Below are 18,616 nucleotides of genomic sequence, written 5' to 3' on the forward strand. Positions count from 1 at the left end.
TGATTGATTGGGCTTATGGTGAAATCCCTGAGCGGTTTCCTTCCTCTCCGAGCAACTGAGTTAGGAAGGACACCTGTATATTTGTAGTGCCTGGGTGTATTGATACACCATCCAAGGTGTCATTAATAAATTCACCATGCTCAAAGGGATATTCAATGTTAATTTAAATCCAATGTTCCAATATGTGCCCTTTGCGAGGCATTGGAAAACCTCTCTGGTCTTTGTCGTTGAATCTGTGTTTGAAATTCACTGCTCAACTGAGGGACCTTACAGATAATTGTATGTGTGGGGTACAGAGATGTTAACACTATTATTGCACACAGAATGAGTCCATGCAACTTATTATGTGACTTGTTATGCAAATTTTACCCCTGAACTTATTTAGCCTTTCCGAAAGGGGTTGAATACTTATTGACTCAACACATTTCAGCTTAAAATCTTTTACTAATTGTAAAAATGTTGAAAAACATAATTCCACTTTGACATTATGGGGTATTGTGTGGTCAGTGACCAAAAAAGATTTTTGCAATATAATGAATTTCATATTAATACGGCTGTAACACATCTAAATGTGGAAAAAGTCAAGGGGTGTGAATATTTTCTGAAGGCACTGTATACAAACCTCCCAAAACACTCAAGAAAAACAATCGCATTCCTCATTAAAGAGAGGCATCAGTACATCCAGTTATAGGATGGGACACGGATAGAGAGAGAGCCCCTGACCTAAAGTATGTACAGTATACTGACAAACTCTGTGTGTGTCAGTATACGCACAAACATATTTAGTCAGTGTCACACATAACATTATATAATTTAGCTAACACGCTTATCCGGAGCGACTTGCAGTCGGAGAATACAACAAGGACACACGGCACAACCAGAGACAAACATGATATGAGATTCATTCAAGAAAGATGCATTATGTAATCTTCTAAATCGTTCAAATATCGGGACACCAACACACACACACACAACACACGTGACAGATGAATCAGCCCTGCTTGCTAGAGTATTACTACTTTCCTTCTTAAATCTAAAAGCAGAAGTATCCCCTCTCGTTCTGATTCCTGGCTAAATGGACCATGGGATTAATGTAGCTGAAGTGTCGATTTCCAATATCCCTGCAGCCCTGTGCAGCTGCCGGGGGCAGGAGGGGAGCAGAGCAGCCAGGTAGGCAGGTACACCCAGCCATCTATCCTGATTTGGGCTCTGACTCCTCATCAGAGCACAGCCACCCAGAGGGTCACCTTCACAAGAAAGGGGGTGGGGTGGGGGAGGGGTGCTCAACTAAACTTCAAAGAGAGAGATCCTACTGTAGGCCCTGTGAAAATATTTTTACCATCCATCCTACATGCTTTCTTGTCTGACACAAACACAACTAAAAAGGTGTTAAAATAGCACAGGTTCCATTACATGGCCTCTCTCCTATTCAGTCATGTGAGATCAAAGATTAAGACATGAGAGAGGAAGGTTTGGAACAGGGCCCCAGTCTCCCCCAAGGTTTGGCTGAAGCCTTATCAGGGACAAGGTCCTCCAGTCTGTCTGATGTCTTATCAGGGACCAAGTCCTCCAGTCTGTCTGATGTCTTATCAGGGACAAGGTCCTCCAGTCAGTCTGATGCCTTATCAGCGACCAAGGCCTCCAGTCTGTCTGATGCCTTATCAGGGACAAAGTCCTCCAGTCTGTTTGATGCCTTATCAGGGACCAAGGCCTCCAGTCTGTCTGTTTCTGACAGGGCAGGTGAAGGGAGGGAACATGTGTCTGTACAGAGAAGGGGCCCTAGGGCATGGGGGTTTCTAACTGATACTGAGAGATGATTTAACAAGGTCTTAGACCGTTAGGATCCTTTCTCCAGCCTGATGGAGACAACAACACCGCCTGGCCGTGAGGCCCGGCATTTCCCCTCAGACACAATTAACCAGCACTTAGTCTGGACAGAGGGGTCGATTCAGGGAGAAAACACACACGCACAAGAAACAAAAACATCCCCACCCCCTATACACACACAGGGGATTGTGTAAGTGAGAGAAAATGTGTGTGTGTGTGTGTGTGTGTGTGAAGCCCCAGTTGAGTGGTCAGTGGTCATCTCACAGCAATGTGCAGAGAGAGCGTATTTCATTCACGGGGTCAGAGATAATGATGGGGGAGAGGTGCAGGGAGGAGAGAGAATACAAAAGAAATATAGAGAAAGGGAAAGCAAAAGCAAAAGAAAGAAACTAGAGTCCTACCAACCACATTATTCAACACTAAGTTAAGTATAAAAATAGACAAGAGAATAGGTGAAAAAGACAGGAAGTACAAAACACAGAGAGAGAGATGATGACACTTTGGAGCCGCTGCCACTGCTGGGGAGTAAAATCGGGGAGCAGGTTCAGCTGAGCACCCGTATCCATAATTAATCAGCTTTATAAATAGACACACACACACAGAGAATGAAAGCTGGGGAAGTGCAGAGGTGCATTATTCAGTAGTGAGTAGTTTCCAGATGGCTGCCATGATATCTGAATATAACACAGGCCTGTTTTACACTGTCTGGCCCACTGAGTGTGACTGACAGCTCTGCCACGCTCTGTCTGCTTAGCACTAGCTCTCTCTGTGTGAGCAGGTGGGTCACAGTGTGTGTGTGTGTGTGTGTGTGTGTGTGGTACCATTGGTCTTGGGCAGGTTCTTGTGGAACTCCTCCCTGTCGTCCTCATGGAGGATGTTGTAGACGGAGGTGTTGATGAGCTCCTCCTGTTTGTACTGCAGGTACTGGGTCACGTTGTCAGACACAAACACTATGCTGCCCTCCCGGTTCACCACAAACAGAAAACCATCCAGGGCCTGAGGAAAGAGGGAAAACACATGAACAGTCAGTACAAAGGCCAATAAGAGGCCAGAGTCAGCACAGCCAGCCAATCAAAGAGGAGAGTAGTGACCTTTGATCTCACCTGAAGCAGAAGCGGCCCGAGGTGGTCTTTGTCTATGACCCCCTGTCCCGTGGAGGACACGTCCGACTTCTGTACATCGTCATCATTGGAGGACGCTTTGCCTGAACGGAGGAGATAGTACAGTCAGATATGCCTGACTCTACAATCAAGTACACAGTACCAAAATCAAATCAAATGATTATTATTCACATTTATCACATGGGCAGGTGTAGACCTTACAAGCCCTTAACCAACAATGCAGTTTTAAGAAAATACCCCCCAAAATGTAAGCGATAAGAATAACAAATAATTAAAGAGCAGCAGTAAATAACAATAGCGGGGCTATATACAGAGGGAACCGGTACAGAGTCAACGTGTCAATGTGTCAATGTGCGGGGGCTCCGGTGTCGAGGTAATTGAGGTAATTACGTACATGTAGGTAGAGTTATTTAAGTGACAATGCATAGGTAATAACAGAGAGTAGCAGCAAGATGGGTGGGGGGGCATTTGATTAGCCATTCAGGAGTCTTATGGCTTGGGGGTAGAAGCTGTTTAGAAGCCTCTTGGACCTAGACTTGGCACTCCAATACCGCTTGACGTGCGGAAGCTGAGAGAACATTCTATGACTAGGGTGTTTGGAGTCGTTGACAATTTTTAGGGCCTTCATCTGACACCACCTGGTATAGAGATCCTGGATGGCAGGAAGCTGGGCCCCGGTGATGTACTGGGCCATTTGCACTACCCTCTGTAGTGCCTTGCGGTCGGAGGCCGAGCAGTTGCCATATCAGGTAGTGATGCAACTGGTCAGGATGCTCTCGATGGTGCAGCTGTAAAACATTTTCAGGATTTGAGGACCAATGCCAAATCTTTTCAGTCTCCTGAGGGGGAATAGGTTTTGTCGTGCCTTCTTCATGACTGTCTAAGTTTGCTTTGACCATGTTAGTTTGTTGGTGATGTGGACGCCAAGGAACTTGAAGCTTTCAACCTGCTCCACTACAGCCCCGTCGATGAGAATGGGGCCGTGCTCCGTCCTCCTTTTCCTGTAGTCCACATTCATCTTCTTTGTCTTGATCACATTGAGGAAGAGGTTGTTGTCCTGGCACCACACGGTCAGGTCTCAGACCTCCTCCCTATAGGCTGTCTCATCGTTGTCAGTGATCAGGCCTACCACTGTTGTGTCATCAGCAAACTTAATGATGGTGTTGGAGTCGTGCTTGTCATGAGGGAACAGGGAGTACAGGAGGGTACTGAGCACGCACCCCTGAGGGGCCCTTGTGTTGAGGATTAGTGTGGTGGATGTGTTGTTACCTACCCTTACCACCTGGGGGTGGCCCGTCAGGAAGTCCAGGATCCAGTTGCAGAGGGAGGTGTTTTGTGCCAGGGTCCTTAGCTTTGTGATGAGCTTTGAGCGAACTATGGTGTTGAACGATGAGCTGTAGTCAATGAATAGCATTCTCACATAGGTGTTCCTTTTGTCCAGGTGGGAAATGGCAGTGTTTTCGTTTGCGCCTCGGACACCAACACCACCCGCTGGTGGGGGGGGGGGGGGGGCGGAGACACAAAGGGGGGGAATAGTAGCCCAGACCCATCATGAGCCTCATCGAGGCCGGTGGGGGGGTCGAGACTACGGACAACACCGTACGAGGCCACCAGAGCATAAATCAAATCTAGTTGTAAACTCCCCTATGAGAACAGTGAGGAGCAGACAGGCCCCTAGACGGGGATTATCTTAGAACACATCTAAGATAGTACTGAGGTGTACCACACTGGTCGTAAAGGAAGTCCAGTGGACTTGTCCACCTCCAATACAAATGGCAACAATAATCAGTCCTTGCCATGTGTAGGTTCAACTACAATACAACTAGTACAATTCTCCAATCATGTGTTCCGGTAGTATAATATTTCAGAATAAATCGGTAGGATAACTGGTCCCTTTGAGCACCAGTACCAATACCAGCAACAGTCAGTCTAGCTACAATCAGTAAGAAGGTTAGAGACTTAACCAATCAAATTACCCTTGACAATAGCGACATAGGAGTCACTCAGAGTGCAACACGTGGAAGGGAATCTCCAGTGCACTCTTCCAATGGTTAACACATGTCACTAATAAATAGAATCCTCCATTCAGGAGGAAAATTATTAGAATCATTAACCACGATCACACCACGTACGACTGGTTCAATACTTAAAGAGTACTTCCGTTGTGAGGTTAGTTCCTCCGTGGATAACATACAGTGGGGCAAAAAAGTATTTAGTCAGCCACCAATTGTGTAAGTTCTCCCACTTAAAAATATGAGAGAGGCCTGTAATTTTCATCATAGGTACACTTCAACTATGATGGACAAAATGAGAAAAAAAATCCAGAAAATCACAATGTAGGATTTTTAATTAATTTATTTGCAAATTATGGTGGAAAATAAGTATTTGGTCAATAACAAAAGTTTATCTCAATACTTTGTTATATACCCTTTGTTGGCAATGACAGAGGTCAAACGTTTTCTGTAAGTCTTCACAAGGTTTTCACACACTGTTGCTGGTATTTTGGCCCATTCCTCCATGCAGATCTCCTCTAGAGCAGTGATGTTTTGGGGCTGTTGCTGGGCAACATGGACTTTCAACTCCCTCCAAAGATTTTCTATGGGGTTGAGATCTGGAGACTGGCTAGGCCACTCCAGGACCTTGAAAAGCTTCTTACGAAGCCACTCCTTCGTTGCCCGGGCGGTGTGTTTGGGATCATTGTCATGCTGAAAGACCCAGCCACGTTTCATCTTCAATGCCCTTGCTGATGGAAGGTTTTCACTCAAAATCTCACGATACATGACCCCATTCATTCTTTCCTTTACACGGATCAGTCGTCCTGGTCCCTTTGCAGAAATACAGCACCAAAGCATGATGTTTCCACCCCCATGGTTCACATTAGGTATGGTGTTCTTTGGATGCAACTCAGCATTCTTTGTCCTCCAAACATGATGAGTTGAGTTTTTACCAAAAAGTTCTATTTTGGTTTCATCTGACCATATGACATGCTCCCAATCTTCTTCTGGATCATCCAAATGCTCTCTAGCAAACTTCAGACGGGCCTGGACATGTACTGGCTTAAGCAGGGGGACACGTCTGGCACTGCAGGATTTGATTCCCTGGTAGCGTAGTGTGTTACTGATGGTAGGCTTTGTTACTTTGGTCCCAGCTCTCTGCAGGTCATTCACTAGGTCCCCCCGTGTGGTTCTGGGATTTTTGCTCACCGCTCTTGTGATAATTTTGACCCCACGGGGTGAGATCTTGCGTGGAGCCACAGATCGAGGGAGATTATCAGTGGTCTTATATGTCTTCCATTTCCTAATAATTGCTCCCACAGTTGATTTATTCAAACCAAGCTTCTTACCTATTGCAGATTCAGTCTCCCCAGCCTGGTGCAGGTCTACAATTTTGTTTCTGGTGTTCTTTGACAGCTCTTTGGTCTTGGCCATTTTGGAGTTTGTAGTGTGACTGTTTGAGGTTGTGGACAGGTGTCTTTTATACTGATAACAAGTTCAAACAGGTGCCATTAATACAGGTAATGAGTGGAGGACAGAGGAGCCTCTTAAAAAAGAAGTTACAGGTTTGTGAGAGCCAGAAATCTTGCTTGTTTGTAGGTGGCCAAAAACGTATTTTCCACCATAATTTGCAAATAAATTCATAAAAAATCCTACAATGTGATTTTCTGGATTTTTTTTCTCATTTTGTCTGTCATAGTTGAAGTGTACCTATGATGAAAATTACAGGCCTCTCTCATCTTTTTATGTGGGAGAACTTGCACAATTGGTGTCTGACTAAATACTTTTTATATTTAAATATATATTTTGTTTATGCTTTCATTCCTTTTCGGTTCAGTTCCTTTGACACTTAGGAAGTGATAGAGCCATAAACAAAGTCCCCATACAACCATCACTTAGTTCAACAACGCCGCTCATTGGGGAATGAATGTAATTATATATATTTCATGAGTGTGTGTGCATTGTTAACATCTGCCTAAGTTACTGCCCAGATCTTCCAGTCTGGACGACGACCAGATGACGGGACCGGAAAGGCGACCCCAAATCCGAACACCCACGGCCCATCATTGTGGCGGCATACCCCGCTGTCAGAGAGCCTACCAAGGTAAACCACCAGAGGGGGGGGGGGGGGCAACAGCAATCACCAACCAGGACATCCCCTGGCCCTCTCTGGGGTACTTTGTAGCTTCCAGGGAACCTACCAAGGTACATCACTAGAAGAGACCGCAACGGCGATCACCAACCGGACATCAACTGCCATCCTTGTAGTGGACTGCTCCGCTTTCAGAAAAGCCTACCTTGTTCAACCACCAGAGGGGACTACAACGATGATCTACAAACAGGACATCACGTGTTCATGATTTTATGTTGATTTCTAACTTGCAGGGCAAACAAGATCCAAACCACCAGGGGGGTATGTCATGACATTGGCCTCTTTGGGTATAGCAAGCCCATCCCCCTCTCCCTACCTCCCCCTTGCCTCCTTCAACTAGGTTGCTGTAGTCAGAGAGACGTCGTAAATTCCTGAGAAGACCCTGCCACATGGCCACACAGCAGAGAGAGAGTAGATTTTCATGGAGAACAAATTTCATGAAATCCACTTAAGGTCCGAACAAATTTCATGTTCAATGAAGAAAGATACAATTCCCTTTTGATTTGAACTAAATCAGAGGACCGCCCCTGAGCCCAGTTAGGGTCAGGCCTCCTGGGACAGCCCCTTTTCTGCCATTCCGAATAAAACCCAACTTTGAGAAATTATCAGCAGACCGAGCTTACCTCAATTACGAGATGGCTAAAGGTTGCAGACCATGTTTTTCTCCATTAGGAGGACAAGGGTTGTAAGACTATTGCTGAATCTTTTAACCATACGTGGTTAAACTCTTAGACTATCGATACCGACAGAATAAGAACAAGTCTTTGATATTAATTACTAGTCTGCAGCTAGGAATTCGGTATCATTGTCCACAAAGAACGACAACTGCCGAAACAACCATTCTATAATGAATGTCACTCTGAACAATCCCCTCTAACCACAACCGAGAGAGAGAGGGAGAGAGACGGACAATTCTACAAAAGAAATTAACTTTTCACCAGCGATCAAGACGACACACTGAGCGTAAATATATATATTGATTGCAATTGTTCCCGAATGAGTGAGCGTTCATGTGCAAAGGATGAGCATTTCAATTGTTATAATTATCACTCTGTAATGACTTCTTAGTCGACCCCCACTTCCCCTTTTGTCTAATAAGCCGCCATGCCGGTTTAGCCCACTAGGGCACATTCTCCTATCATTTCATGTAACCACATTTACCTTGTTTGTTTATGCATTTCTCTGAATTACTTAGTTAGTAATAAATAAATGATTTAAGACAATGAATTGATGTATGGATGACTCATAGTGACGACTGGGTTCGTGTAGATAACCAATAATTTACGACGTTAGGAATGAGACTAACGTGAGGTAAAGTAAATAATTAATTAATTCGAAGACTAATTGATCAGATAAAATATCTGAAAAGTTATTTTGGGAAATGATAACTTTGTAATCTGAATATTTTTCCTTGGTGCCCCGACTTCCTAGTTAATTAGTTACGTGATTAATCAGTTGATCGCGTAATAACTAATTACAGAGAATTTTTGATAAAAACTATCAGTCTTCAGTTAATGATAGTAAAGACACGACAGTGGTTTGCTTGAAACATGTTGGTATCACAGACTCAGACAGGGAGCAGTTGAAAATGTCAGTGAAGACACTTGCCAGTTGGTCAGCGCATGCTCGGAGTACACATCCTGGTAATCCGTCTGGCCCTGCGGCCTTGTGAATGTTGACCTGTTTAAAGGTCTTACTCACATCGGCTGCGGAGAGCGTGATCACACAGTTGTCCGGAACAGCTGATGGTCTCATGCATGTTTCAGTGCTACTTACCTCGAAGCGAGCATAGAAGTTATTTAGCTTGTCTGGTAGGCTTGTGTCACTGGGCAGCTCTTGGCTGTGCTTCCCTTTGTAGTCTGTAATAGTTTGCAAGCACTGCCACATCCGACGAGCATCGGAGCCGGTGTAGTACGATTCGATCTTAGTCCTGTATTGACGCTTTGCCTGTTTGATGGTTCGTTGTAGGGCATAGCGGGATTTATTATAAGCTTCCGGGTTAGAGTCCCACTCCTTGAAAGTGGCAGCTCTACCCTTTAGCTCAGTGCGAATGTTGGCTTGGCTTCTGGTTGGGGTATGTACGTACAGTCACTGTGGGGATGACGTCCTCGATGCACTTATTGATAAAGCCAGTGACTGATGTGTTGTACTCCTCAATGCCAACGGAAGAATCCCAGAACATATTCCAGTCTGTGCTTCCAAAACAGTCCTGTAGTTTAGCATCTGCTTCATCTGATCACTTTTTATAGACCGAGTCACTGGTGCTTCCTGCTTTAATTTTTGCTTGTAAGCAGGAATCAGGAGGATAGAGTTATGGTCAGATTTGCCAAATTGAGGGCGAGCTTTGAACACGTCTCTGTGTGTGGAGTAAAGGTGGTCTAGAATTTTTTTCCCTCTGGTTGCACACTTAACATGCTGATAGAAATGAGGTAAAACTGATTGAAGTTTTCCTGCATTAAAGTCCCTGGGCACTAGGGGGGCCGCCTCTGGATGAGCGTTTTCCTGTTTGCTTATGTCGGAACACAGCTCATTGAGTGCGGTTTTAGTGCCAGCCTCGGTCTGTGGTGGTATGTAAGACAGCTACGAAAAATACAGATGAAAAATCTCTAGGTAGATAGTATGGTCTACAGCTTATCACAAGATACTCTACCTCTACCTCAGGCGAGCAAAACCTTGAGACTTCCTTAGATATCATGCACCAGCTATTGTTTACAAATATGCGTAGGCCTCCGCCCCGTGACTTACCATAGGCTGCTGTTCTGTCCTGCCGATAGAGTGTTTAAACTGCTTGCTGTATGTTCTTAATGTTGTCGTTCAGCCACGACTCGGTGAAACATAAGATATTACAGTTTTTAATGTCCCGTTGGTAGGATATACGTGCTTTCAGTTCGTCTCATTTATTTTCCGGCGATTGAACGTTAGCTAGCAGAACGGAAGGCAAGGGCAGATTAGCCACTCGTCGCCTGATCCTCACAAGGCATCCTGATCTCTTTCCGCGAAACCTACGTTTCCCTTTCCAGCGAATCACGGGGATCTGGGCCTGATCGGGTGTCTGTCGTATATCCCTCGCATCCGACTCATTGATGAGGAACTCCTCGTCCAATTTGAGGTGAGTAATCTCAGTTTTGATGTCCAGAAGCTATTTTTGGGTCATAAGAGACGGTAGCAGCAACATTATGTACAAAACAAATTACGAACAACGTGAAAAAACAAACAAAATAGCATGGTTGGTTAAGAGCCGATAAGATGGCAGCCCTCCCCTTCGGCGCCATCTTAAATTCCTAACACACCTTGAATTCCTAACACACATCTCCTGTACAATCTCCTGTGCAAGTGTGTGTGCAAATAAGAAAACATTAAAAATATGAAGAGATGAGCTGTGAAAGGTGTAAAGTAAACTCTTTAGACACAGATCTGTGTAACTACATCACAATCCACTTATTAAAGCTCCAACAACCACCAGGGGTCAGCGTTTCCCAACCTTCCCTCCACACAAAGCACCAGGTAAGGGGAGCAACATCCATATGCAGCCTTCTCTGTCTGAGGAGCGAAGGGGCTGAGACCAGACCAGGGCTGGACGTAGACCAGAGCAGTATAGTGTATGGTTTGGACTAGGTAGCAACTTGCCTTGCTGCCTTCATACTTTATATTTAGTGTGAGATTTAAGAGGGACTGGCTGGCTGGCTGGCAGAGATCCAGGCAGGCACTAGGCAACAGCAGTATTAATGCAGAAGCTATCTGGAGCTGGGCTACAGGAATCCTTCCATCTGATTAGGTCCCAGAGGGGACAGATACAGCAAACAGAAAGAAAAACAGCCAGCCCTGCTCTGAAGGTAGAGATCCTAGAGGGGGAAATCAATCATTTCCAGGCCCAGGGACATGTACTGGTCTGTGGAGGCCTAAATGTCAGAACTGGACAAGAACCTGACACCCTCAGCACACAGGGGGACTAACACCTACCTGGAGGTGACAGCAATCCCTGCCCTATATGCCTCCCAAGGCACAACATGACCAAAAAAAAACGGGTCACAACTCCTGCAGCTCTGTCGTACGCTGGTATGTACAAAGTCAAAGATAGGCTTCGAGGGGTAGGTACATCTATAGCTCATCTATAGCTCATCTCTTGGCAGTAGTACTGTAGACTACTTTATCACTGACTTCAACCCAGAGTCTCTCAAAGCATTCAGTCAGCCCACTGACACCCTTATCAGGTCACAGCAAAATCACAGTCTACTTGAACAGAGTAATACTCAATCATGAGGCATCAAAGCCAAAGGAACTGAATAATTATGAAGAAATACTTTAGATGAAAGGAAAGTAGTGTGGAAACCTACCAAAAAACATTTAGGCAACAACAAATTCAATCCCTTTTAGACAACTTCCTGGACAAAACATTTCATTGTAATAGTGAAAATGTAAACTTGGCAGTAGAAAACCTAAATAGTATATTTGACCTCTCAGCTTCTCAATCAAATCTAAAAAAGTCAAATAGAAAACTGAAGAAAATTAATAACAATGACAAATGGTTTTACGAAGAATGCAAAAACAAAAGAAAGAAATCTAGAAACCTCTCCAAACAAAAACATAGAGACCGAGAAAACCTGAGCCTTTACTATGGTGAATCACTAAAACAATACAGAAATACACTACAGAAAAATAAGGAACAGTACGTCAGAAATCAGCTCAACGTAATTGAAGAATCCATAGACTCGAACCACTTCTGGGAAAATTGGAAAACACTAAACAAACAACAACACGAAGAGTTATCTATCCAAAATGGAGATGTATGGGTAAACATATACATGGTCAAATACAAATCTTAGGATACCTCACCACTGTGACTGACCCAAACTTAAGGAAAGCTTTGACTATCTACAGACTCAGTGAGCATAGCCTTGCTATTGAGAAAGGCCACCGTAGGCAGACCTGGCTCTCAAGAGAAGACAGGCTATGTGCACACTGCCACAAAATGAAGTGGAAACTGAGCTGCACTTCCTATCCTCATGCCAAATGTATGATCATATTAGAGACACTAATTTCCCACAGACTACACAGACCACAAAGACTTTGAAAACAAACCCAATTTTGATAAACTCCCATATTTATTGTGTGAAATACCACAGTGTGCAATCACAGCAGCAATATTTGTGACCTGTTGCCACAAGAAAAGGGCAACCAGTGAAGAACAAACACCATTGTAAATACAACCCATATTTATGTTTATTTTAATTTTATTTTGTACTTTAACTATTTTCACATTTATTCTTAATGTTTACTGTTCATTTTTATTGTTCATTTCACTTTTGTTTATTATCTACTTCACTTGCTTTGTCAATGCTATCATATGTTTCCCATGCCAATAAAGCCCCTTAAATTGACATTTAATTGAGAGAGGGGATAGAGAAAATGGGAAGAGGGGTGCAGAAGGAGAGGGAGGTGGTGGAGAGGTAGAAGGAAAGGTAGAGAGACAGAGGGAGAGAGAAGGGGTAGACAGAGGGAGAGTGAAAGAGAGAGAAATAAAGAAAGAGAAAGGTTGAGAACAAATTCATAGAAAGAAAGAAAGAAAGAAAGAAAGAGAGAACCAGACAGAGTTGTAAAGAGTGAAATCCAATGGCACTTTATTATTCACTTCCGGTAACTATGGCAACCTGTCTCCGGAGAGTCAGTGCCAGCTGTACTTCCCCTTCCTGTCGAGGTGGCAGAGACTAACTGTCACCTCCCCCTGCCTCAGTCTCGGTCTCTGTTCAGACTGACTGTCACCTCCCCTTGCCTCAGTTTCGGTCTCTATTCAGACTGACTATCACCTCCCACTGCCTTAGTTTTGGTCTCTGTTCAGACTGACTGTCACTTCCCCCTGCCTCAGTCTCTGTTCAGACTATAATCCTCCCACTCAATTAGGCTCAGCTAGATCTAGGACACTAAACTGATCTTAAATCAGTGTCTAGGGCCAACCTAAGCCTACTACTCCCTGCGGTTCCCCTACCAATGCCCATCACAGAATGCTGCTGAGGGGAGGACGGCTCATAATAATGACTGGATTGGAGTAAATGGAATGGTATCAAACACATGGAAACCATGAGTTTTATGTGTTCTATTCCATTTCATTTACTCCATCTCAGCCGCTACTATGAGCCTGTCCTCCCTAATTAAGATACCACCAACCTCCTGTGCCTCCAAGCCATTGTGAACACCTGTGGTGCCTATCCAAAGGGGGAATGAAACATGCATCAAAAGTACTGTAAAAGTCGGCAAATTAATCACTATCTACAACAACTTCAACAAGATTGTACCAGACAATAACGGAGGCAAAGCAGTCCACTTTGATTACCTGTAACGGCAGTTACACAACCATAGTTGCTCTCGCACGCACACACACACACACACACACACACACACACACACACACACACACACACACGCACGCACACACACACGCACACACAGACACACACAGACACACACAGACAGGCACACAGAAGAAGTGACATGCACACAAAGCCCTGCCAAAGTTCCCCCCAAACAATCCCCAACAGCCCAGGCTGTGAAATGGTCTGGAGATGAATGAGTGATGGATGAGTCTGTGGCTCTGTGCACCTGGGCCCACAGTTCTCCCTCTCCTCCATCCCTCCCCTCCCCTCCTCTCCCTGGCCCAGCTGCTCTGGGGGAAAGACACACAGCCAGGGCTCCAGCCCTCTCACAGACCTGCTCCATACTATCAGCTCTAATTGCCTCCCTCTTAGCCCATCTGGCTTTCCAGTGCCACTCCAGTGCCACTCCAGTGCTAAACCAGTGCTAATCCAGTGCCACTCCAGTGCTAATCCAGTGCCACTCCAGTGCTAAACCAGTGCCACTCCAGTGCTAATCCAGTGCCACTCCAGTGCTAATCCAGTGCTAAACCAGTGCTGCTACTCCAGTGCAAAACCAGTGCTAATCCAGTGCCACTCCAGTGCTAAACCAGTGCCACTCCAGTGCTAATCCAGTGCCACACGAGTGCCACACCAGTGCTAATCCAGTGCTAAACCAGTGCCACTCCAGTGCTAATCCAGTGCCACTCCAGTGCTAAACCAGTGCCACTCCAGTGCTAAACCAGTGCCTCTCCAGTGCTACGTTCACATCTGCTAGACTATGATCAAGGCCAATAACACTCCACATGTTTTAGGTGCACTAACAACATTGGGAGCCACAGATTTAAGGGACGATATGATGAAAGTAATGGTGATGGGTTTACTATTAGTCTTGTCCAAAGGCTGACAAAAAGTAGTGTCCAAAATAGGGAATAGGGTGCCATTTCTGTCATTGCCACAGTACTGGTTCTGAGACAGCCATGTCTAGCAGTGGTACTGTGTAGTCAGTGATAAAGTTGCAGATATTACTAATGGGTTACCCACGGCTACAATGGGTGTCTGTCTCTACTCACCCTGCTCTTTTATTTGTCTGATCTGGCGCACCGTCTCCTTGAGGATGGCACACTTGTCTGGCTTGACGTTGAAGCTGTCGATGTCACCGAGGTTGGCAGAGATCAATTCGGCCAGCTCCTCGATGTATTTAGTCTCCTGCTCCCGCCGTCTCCGCTCACACCTACAGGGTGTACCACTATGTGTTATTACCGGTATTCACCATTATTATTTACAGTTGTTTTACCAGGGTTCTATTCATTAGGCACCAAATGGAAGAAAATGGACTGAAACAGGGAGGGACTACCTGAAATTGTACAATAAGAAATGCTTGTATTTGTTATCCATTTCAAAACACTTTTAAAAAATTACAAAAAATCATGCCCGACTGAATATGACGCTGGTAGTTTGACTACGAAAACGGCCTATTTCCATGTTTAAGGTTACCGAATCTGCCCAGAGTCTTTAATGTGCCGAATGTCAAGTACAGTATAGCATTCTGGGGATGTGGTTCGATCACTACAATAACAATCTTTCATTCTCTGAGCATTGACTCATCCATGCTTGGACATACACAGTCAACCTTCCATGACTTTGAGAATGGATTTTCAGACTATTCAAACAGAAACTGGTTTCCAACAGGTCAATGTTGAGCTTAACCCAATATCCCACCAAAATAATCTAATGGTCAAATATTGTGTAACCGGTTTCAAACTGGTACAACTTGGCTATGTTTACACAGGCAGCCCAATTCTGATCTTTTATTTTACTAATTGGCATTTTGACCAATCAGATCAGCTCTGAAAAATATCTGATGTGAAAAGATCTGATGTGAATGGTCAAAAGACCAATTAGGGGTGCAAAAAATCTGAATTGGGCTGCCTGTGTAGACTTGAGTGTAGACTAGATACTCTTAAGGTGAATGACAGCTACTAGTGATCTCCAGAGTTTGTAGCCAGGGTTGACCTATAGTAGAATACAGTAAAAAGGCTACATACACCCTGTTGTAATTCCAAATGTATGAATAAAAATGTGTATTATCGGACTTGGCAAAATATATTTGTATGTTTTGTCACCAGCCCCCTACTCACCCCAGACCGGGCGTGTCGCAGGTGGAAAGCTTGCGTTTTCGGTTTTCCGAGCTCAGAGGCTCCATGGAGTTGTCCCCCAGTCCGCTCATCGTGTACACATATCAGCACCTGACAGGGACAGGAAACACAAACCCTTTGACAACAGGTGAGATAATTTGAGGGATGGCCAATAATATGTTAATGTGGCTGTGAGGGAAAAAGACAAACAGGTGTAGGAAACCTCCATATATAAACACATCTAACCTTATGGCTATTGTTCAAACCCAAAGACAGACACCCACACCGACATGAAGGAGAAGCTTTATGTTAAATATATATATACAACCAGGGTACTCTTAAGCTTATATTATGCAAATAAGACACTCTTGGCACAATATGAAAAATCGATATTGCATTTAGCAACGTCTGCTTCCTTCTCTTTCAGGGTAGAGTGTGTGTAGGACCGGCACAGACAGACACACAGACACACACACACACGTAGCAGGATTAGCAGCGTCTCTGACAGTAAGCCAGGCTGCACGACTAACCCGGTTAAGACAGACGTCTGTCTCCCACAATGCATCACACTCGGTATACAGGAAGTGGGCTGGCAAAGGAGGGGGGAGAGGAGAGCGAGAAGTCGGCAGCAGGAAGTCTATGCTGATTAGTCCATTTCTTTACCAGTGACGCTGGGGAAAAGTGAGAGGGGGCAGGGGGAGAGAGAGTGAATGCAAAAGGAGGGAGAGTGAATGAGGTAGGAGACAGAAAGGGAGAGGACATAGAGGGAGATTCAGGAAGAGAGCAGGAGGATAAGAGAGCGGTGGGAGACAGAGAGAGGGAGCAGAGAGGGAGAGGGGGAAGAGAGTGAGAGAAGGAGTGGAAGAGAGAGGGAGGAGAGAGAAAGAAGAAAAGGACGCATGTAGACAGGCCCATGAGCTTTGAGTCTCTGTGGTGCACGATCGGGAGGAGAACCACACTCCAGTGCCTTTCTTAACCTTCACAGCAATGCATAATTTTTATTCCATTGATTACATGGTTACCCTCTGACTGACATGCATGAAGCCTCTAATGAATAGAAAATAAATCCACCAGAGGGAAAGGAAGCAGTGTCGCCATTCTCTCATTCTATCCATTTATTTTACAGATAGTTTGTTATAATTATTAGTGGTAGCCTAATGTTTATCCATCACTGTGATACATATTTTAATTTTAATCATTGCAAGGACATACGATCGGCTTCACAGAAAGACTAAGTTTGTTGCTACATTATCCCAGCGGTTGACTCAACTCCAAATATTGCATTATAAAATTAGCCCACTAGAACGACTCAAGAACAGATGTTTTACCCAGCCTATGCATTCGATCAAGCCTGCTGGTCCGGCAACATCTGTCACACCCTGATCTATTTCACCTGTCTTTGTGATGGTCTTCACTCCCCTCCAGGTGTCACCTATCTTTCCCATTATCCCCTTTGTATTTATACCTGTGTTCTTTGATTGTCTGTTGCCAGTTCGGCTTGTTTGTCAAGTCAACCAGCGTTTTTGTGTCTCAGCACCTGCTTTTCCCCAGTCTCTATTTTTCTCACCCTCCTGGTTTTGACCCTTGCCTGTCCTGAATCTGAGCCCGCCTGCCTGACCACTCTGCCTGCCCGTGACCCTGCCTGCCATCCTGTACCTTTGCCGACCTCTGGTTTACTGATCCCTGCCTGCCTTGACCTGTCTATTGCCTGCCCCTGTTGGATTATTAAACCATTGATAATTTGACGTTGTCTGCATCTGGGTCTTACCTTCCTACCTGACCGTACGAACAGGCCCAGCAGACCCGGGCCAGCTGCGCAATGCCATCTTCTCCCAATGAGCCTCCATTGGTAGGCACAAGGAATTGCTTTGTGGTCTTATGGAGGGGTCCAAACATTGGCTGAGTGCCATGACCGGGCGTTGGACATGCTGCTGGAGCAATTCCGCGGGTTGTCTGGGGGACAGCCTACCCTCAGTAACTCGGCAGTTAGCAGCGCCACCCCACCGGCCACTCCACCTTCCCGGGAGCCCCGTTTACCTCCCCCGGAATGCTTTAATGAGGAACCAAGCACCCGTCGGGCGTTTTTAGCTGTGTGCCCTCAATATTGAGCTTCAGTCCTCCTTCCCCTCAGATCGCTCCAAGACAGCCTACCTCATCACGCTGATGTCTGGGAGGGCTCTTACCTGGGCTACGGCCGTATGGGAACAGCAGCCGGCCATGTGCGTGAGTCTGGAGGGGTTCATGGGAGAGGTGAGGAAGGTTTTTGATGCCCAGTTCTCCGGGAGAGAAGCTGCCCGGAAGCTAATCCAGCTCCGGCAGGAATGCCTGCGGAGTGGCTGACTATGCGGTGGATTTCCGCACGTTGGCAGTGGAGAGTGCGTGGAACCAGGAAGCACTGTGTGACATGTTCCTGCACGGCGTCCTGAAAGAGGTCAAGGACGAGAGCACCCAAGGTTTTCCGACCTTCCTCGCGTCACCAAAGACGGCCAAGGCACTGTTTCTCAAGCCTGGGCTGGGCTGTTGCCAGCGGACCGGCAACACAGGATCAACACAAGGTGCTGTCTGTATTGCTGGACTTTTGGTCATTTTGTGTCCTCTTGCACTGTAAAAGACCAGGCTCACCGGTAGTGACTACTCTGGTGGGCCACATTGAGAACTTTTCTGCTTCCCTTACTCGCACCCCTTTTTCATGTCATTCTGTTGTGGGGAAACCAGTCCAAATCTCTCCGGGTAATCATTGACTCTGGGGCTGACGAGAGCTTTTTGGACGCCACACTGGCTTCCGAGCTGAACATCCCCACTCATCCCCTTTCCATTCCCATGGATGTTAGAGAGCTGGATGGATGCGCTATAGATCGGGTCACCCATAACACCACTCCTATTAACCTAGATGTGTCAGGGAATCACAGTGTCAGGGAATTCCTGCTCATCAAGTTCCCCCAGATTCCTGTGGTTTTGGGATTCTCCTGGCTCCATGACATAATCCCCTCAGCCCATGCTATCATGGGCTGAAGTCCGTTCTGCCACGCCTATTGTCTGA

The 18,616-nt window shown here is 45.5% G+C and overlaps 1 protein-coding gene across 2 annotated transcripts in view; it reads right to left on the reverse strand.

The window, feature by feature from the left end:
* LOC109869436 (nuclear receptor coactivator 3) overlaps nucleotides 1-18,616 on the reverse strand; it is a 114,157-nt gene that overhangs the window by 13,238 nt on the left and 82,303 nt on the right. For both annotated transcript variants that reach the window (XM_020459599.2, XM_031804447.1), the window contains 4 exons: nucleotides 15,580-15,687; nucleotides 14,512-14,672; nucleotides 2,931-3,031; nucleotides 2,649-2,823 (listed from right to left, as the gene is read on the reverse strand). In XM_020459599.2, coding sequence (XP_020315188.1) covers nucleotides 2,649-2,823; nucleotides 2,931-3,031; nucleotides 14,512-14,672; nucleotides 15,580-15,668 — 526 coding nt within the window. In that variant the 5' untranslated portion in view covers nucleotides 15,669-15,687. The remainder of the gene's footprint in view (nucleotides 1-2,648; nucleotides 2,824-2,930; nucleotides 3,032-14,511; nucleotides 14,673-15,579; nucleotides 15,688-18,616) is intronic.

Source organism: Oncorhynchus kisutch, linkage group LG24 (genome assembly GCF_002021735.2).
Source record: "Oncorhynchus kisutch isolate 150728-3 linkage group LG24, Okis_V2, whole genome shotgun sequence".
In the NCBI taxonomy this organism is placed as follows: Eukaryota; Metazoa; Chordata; class Actinopteri; order Salmoniformes; family Salmonidae; genus Oncorhynchus; species Oncorhynchus kisutch.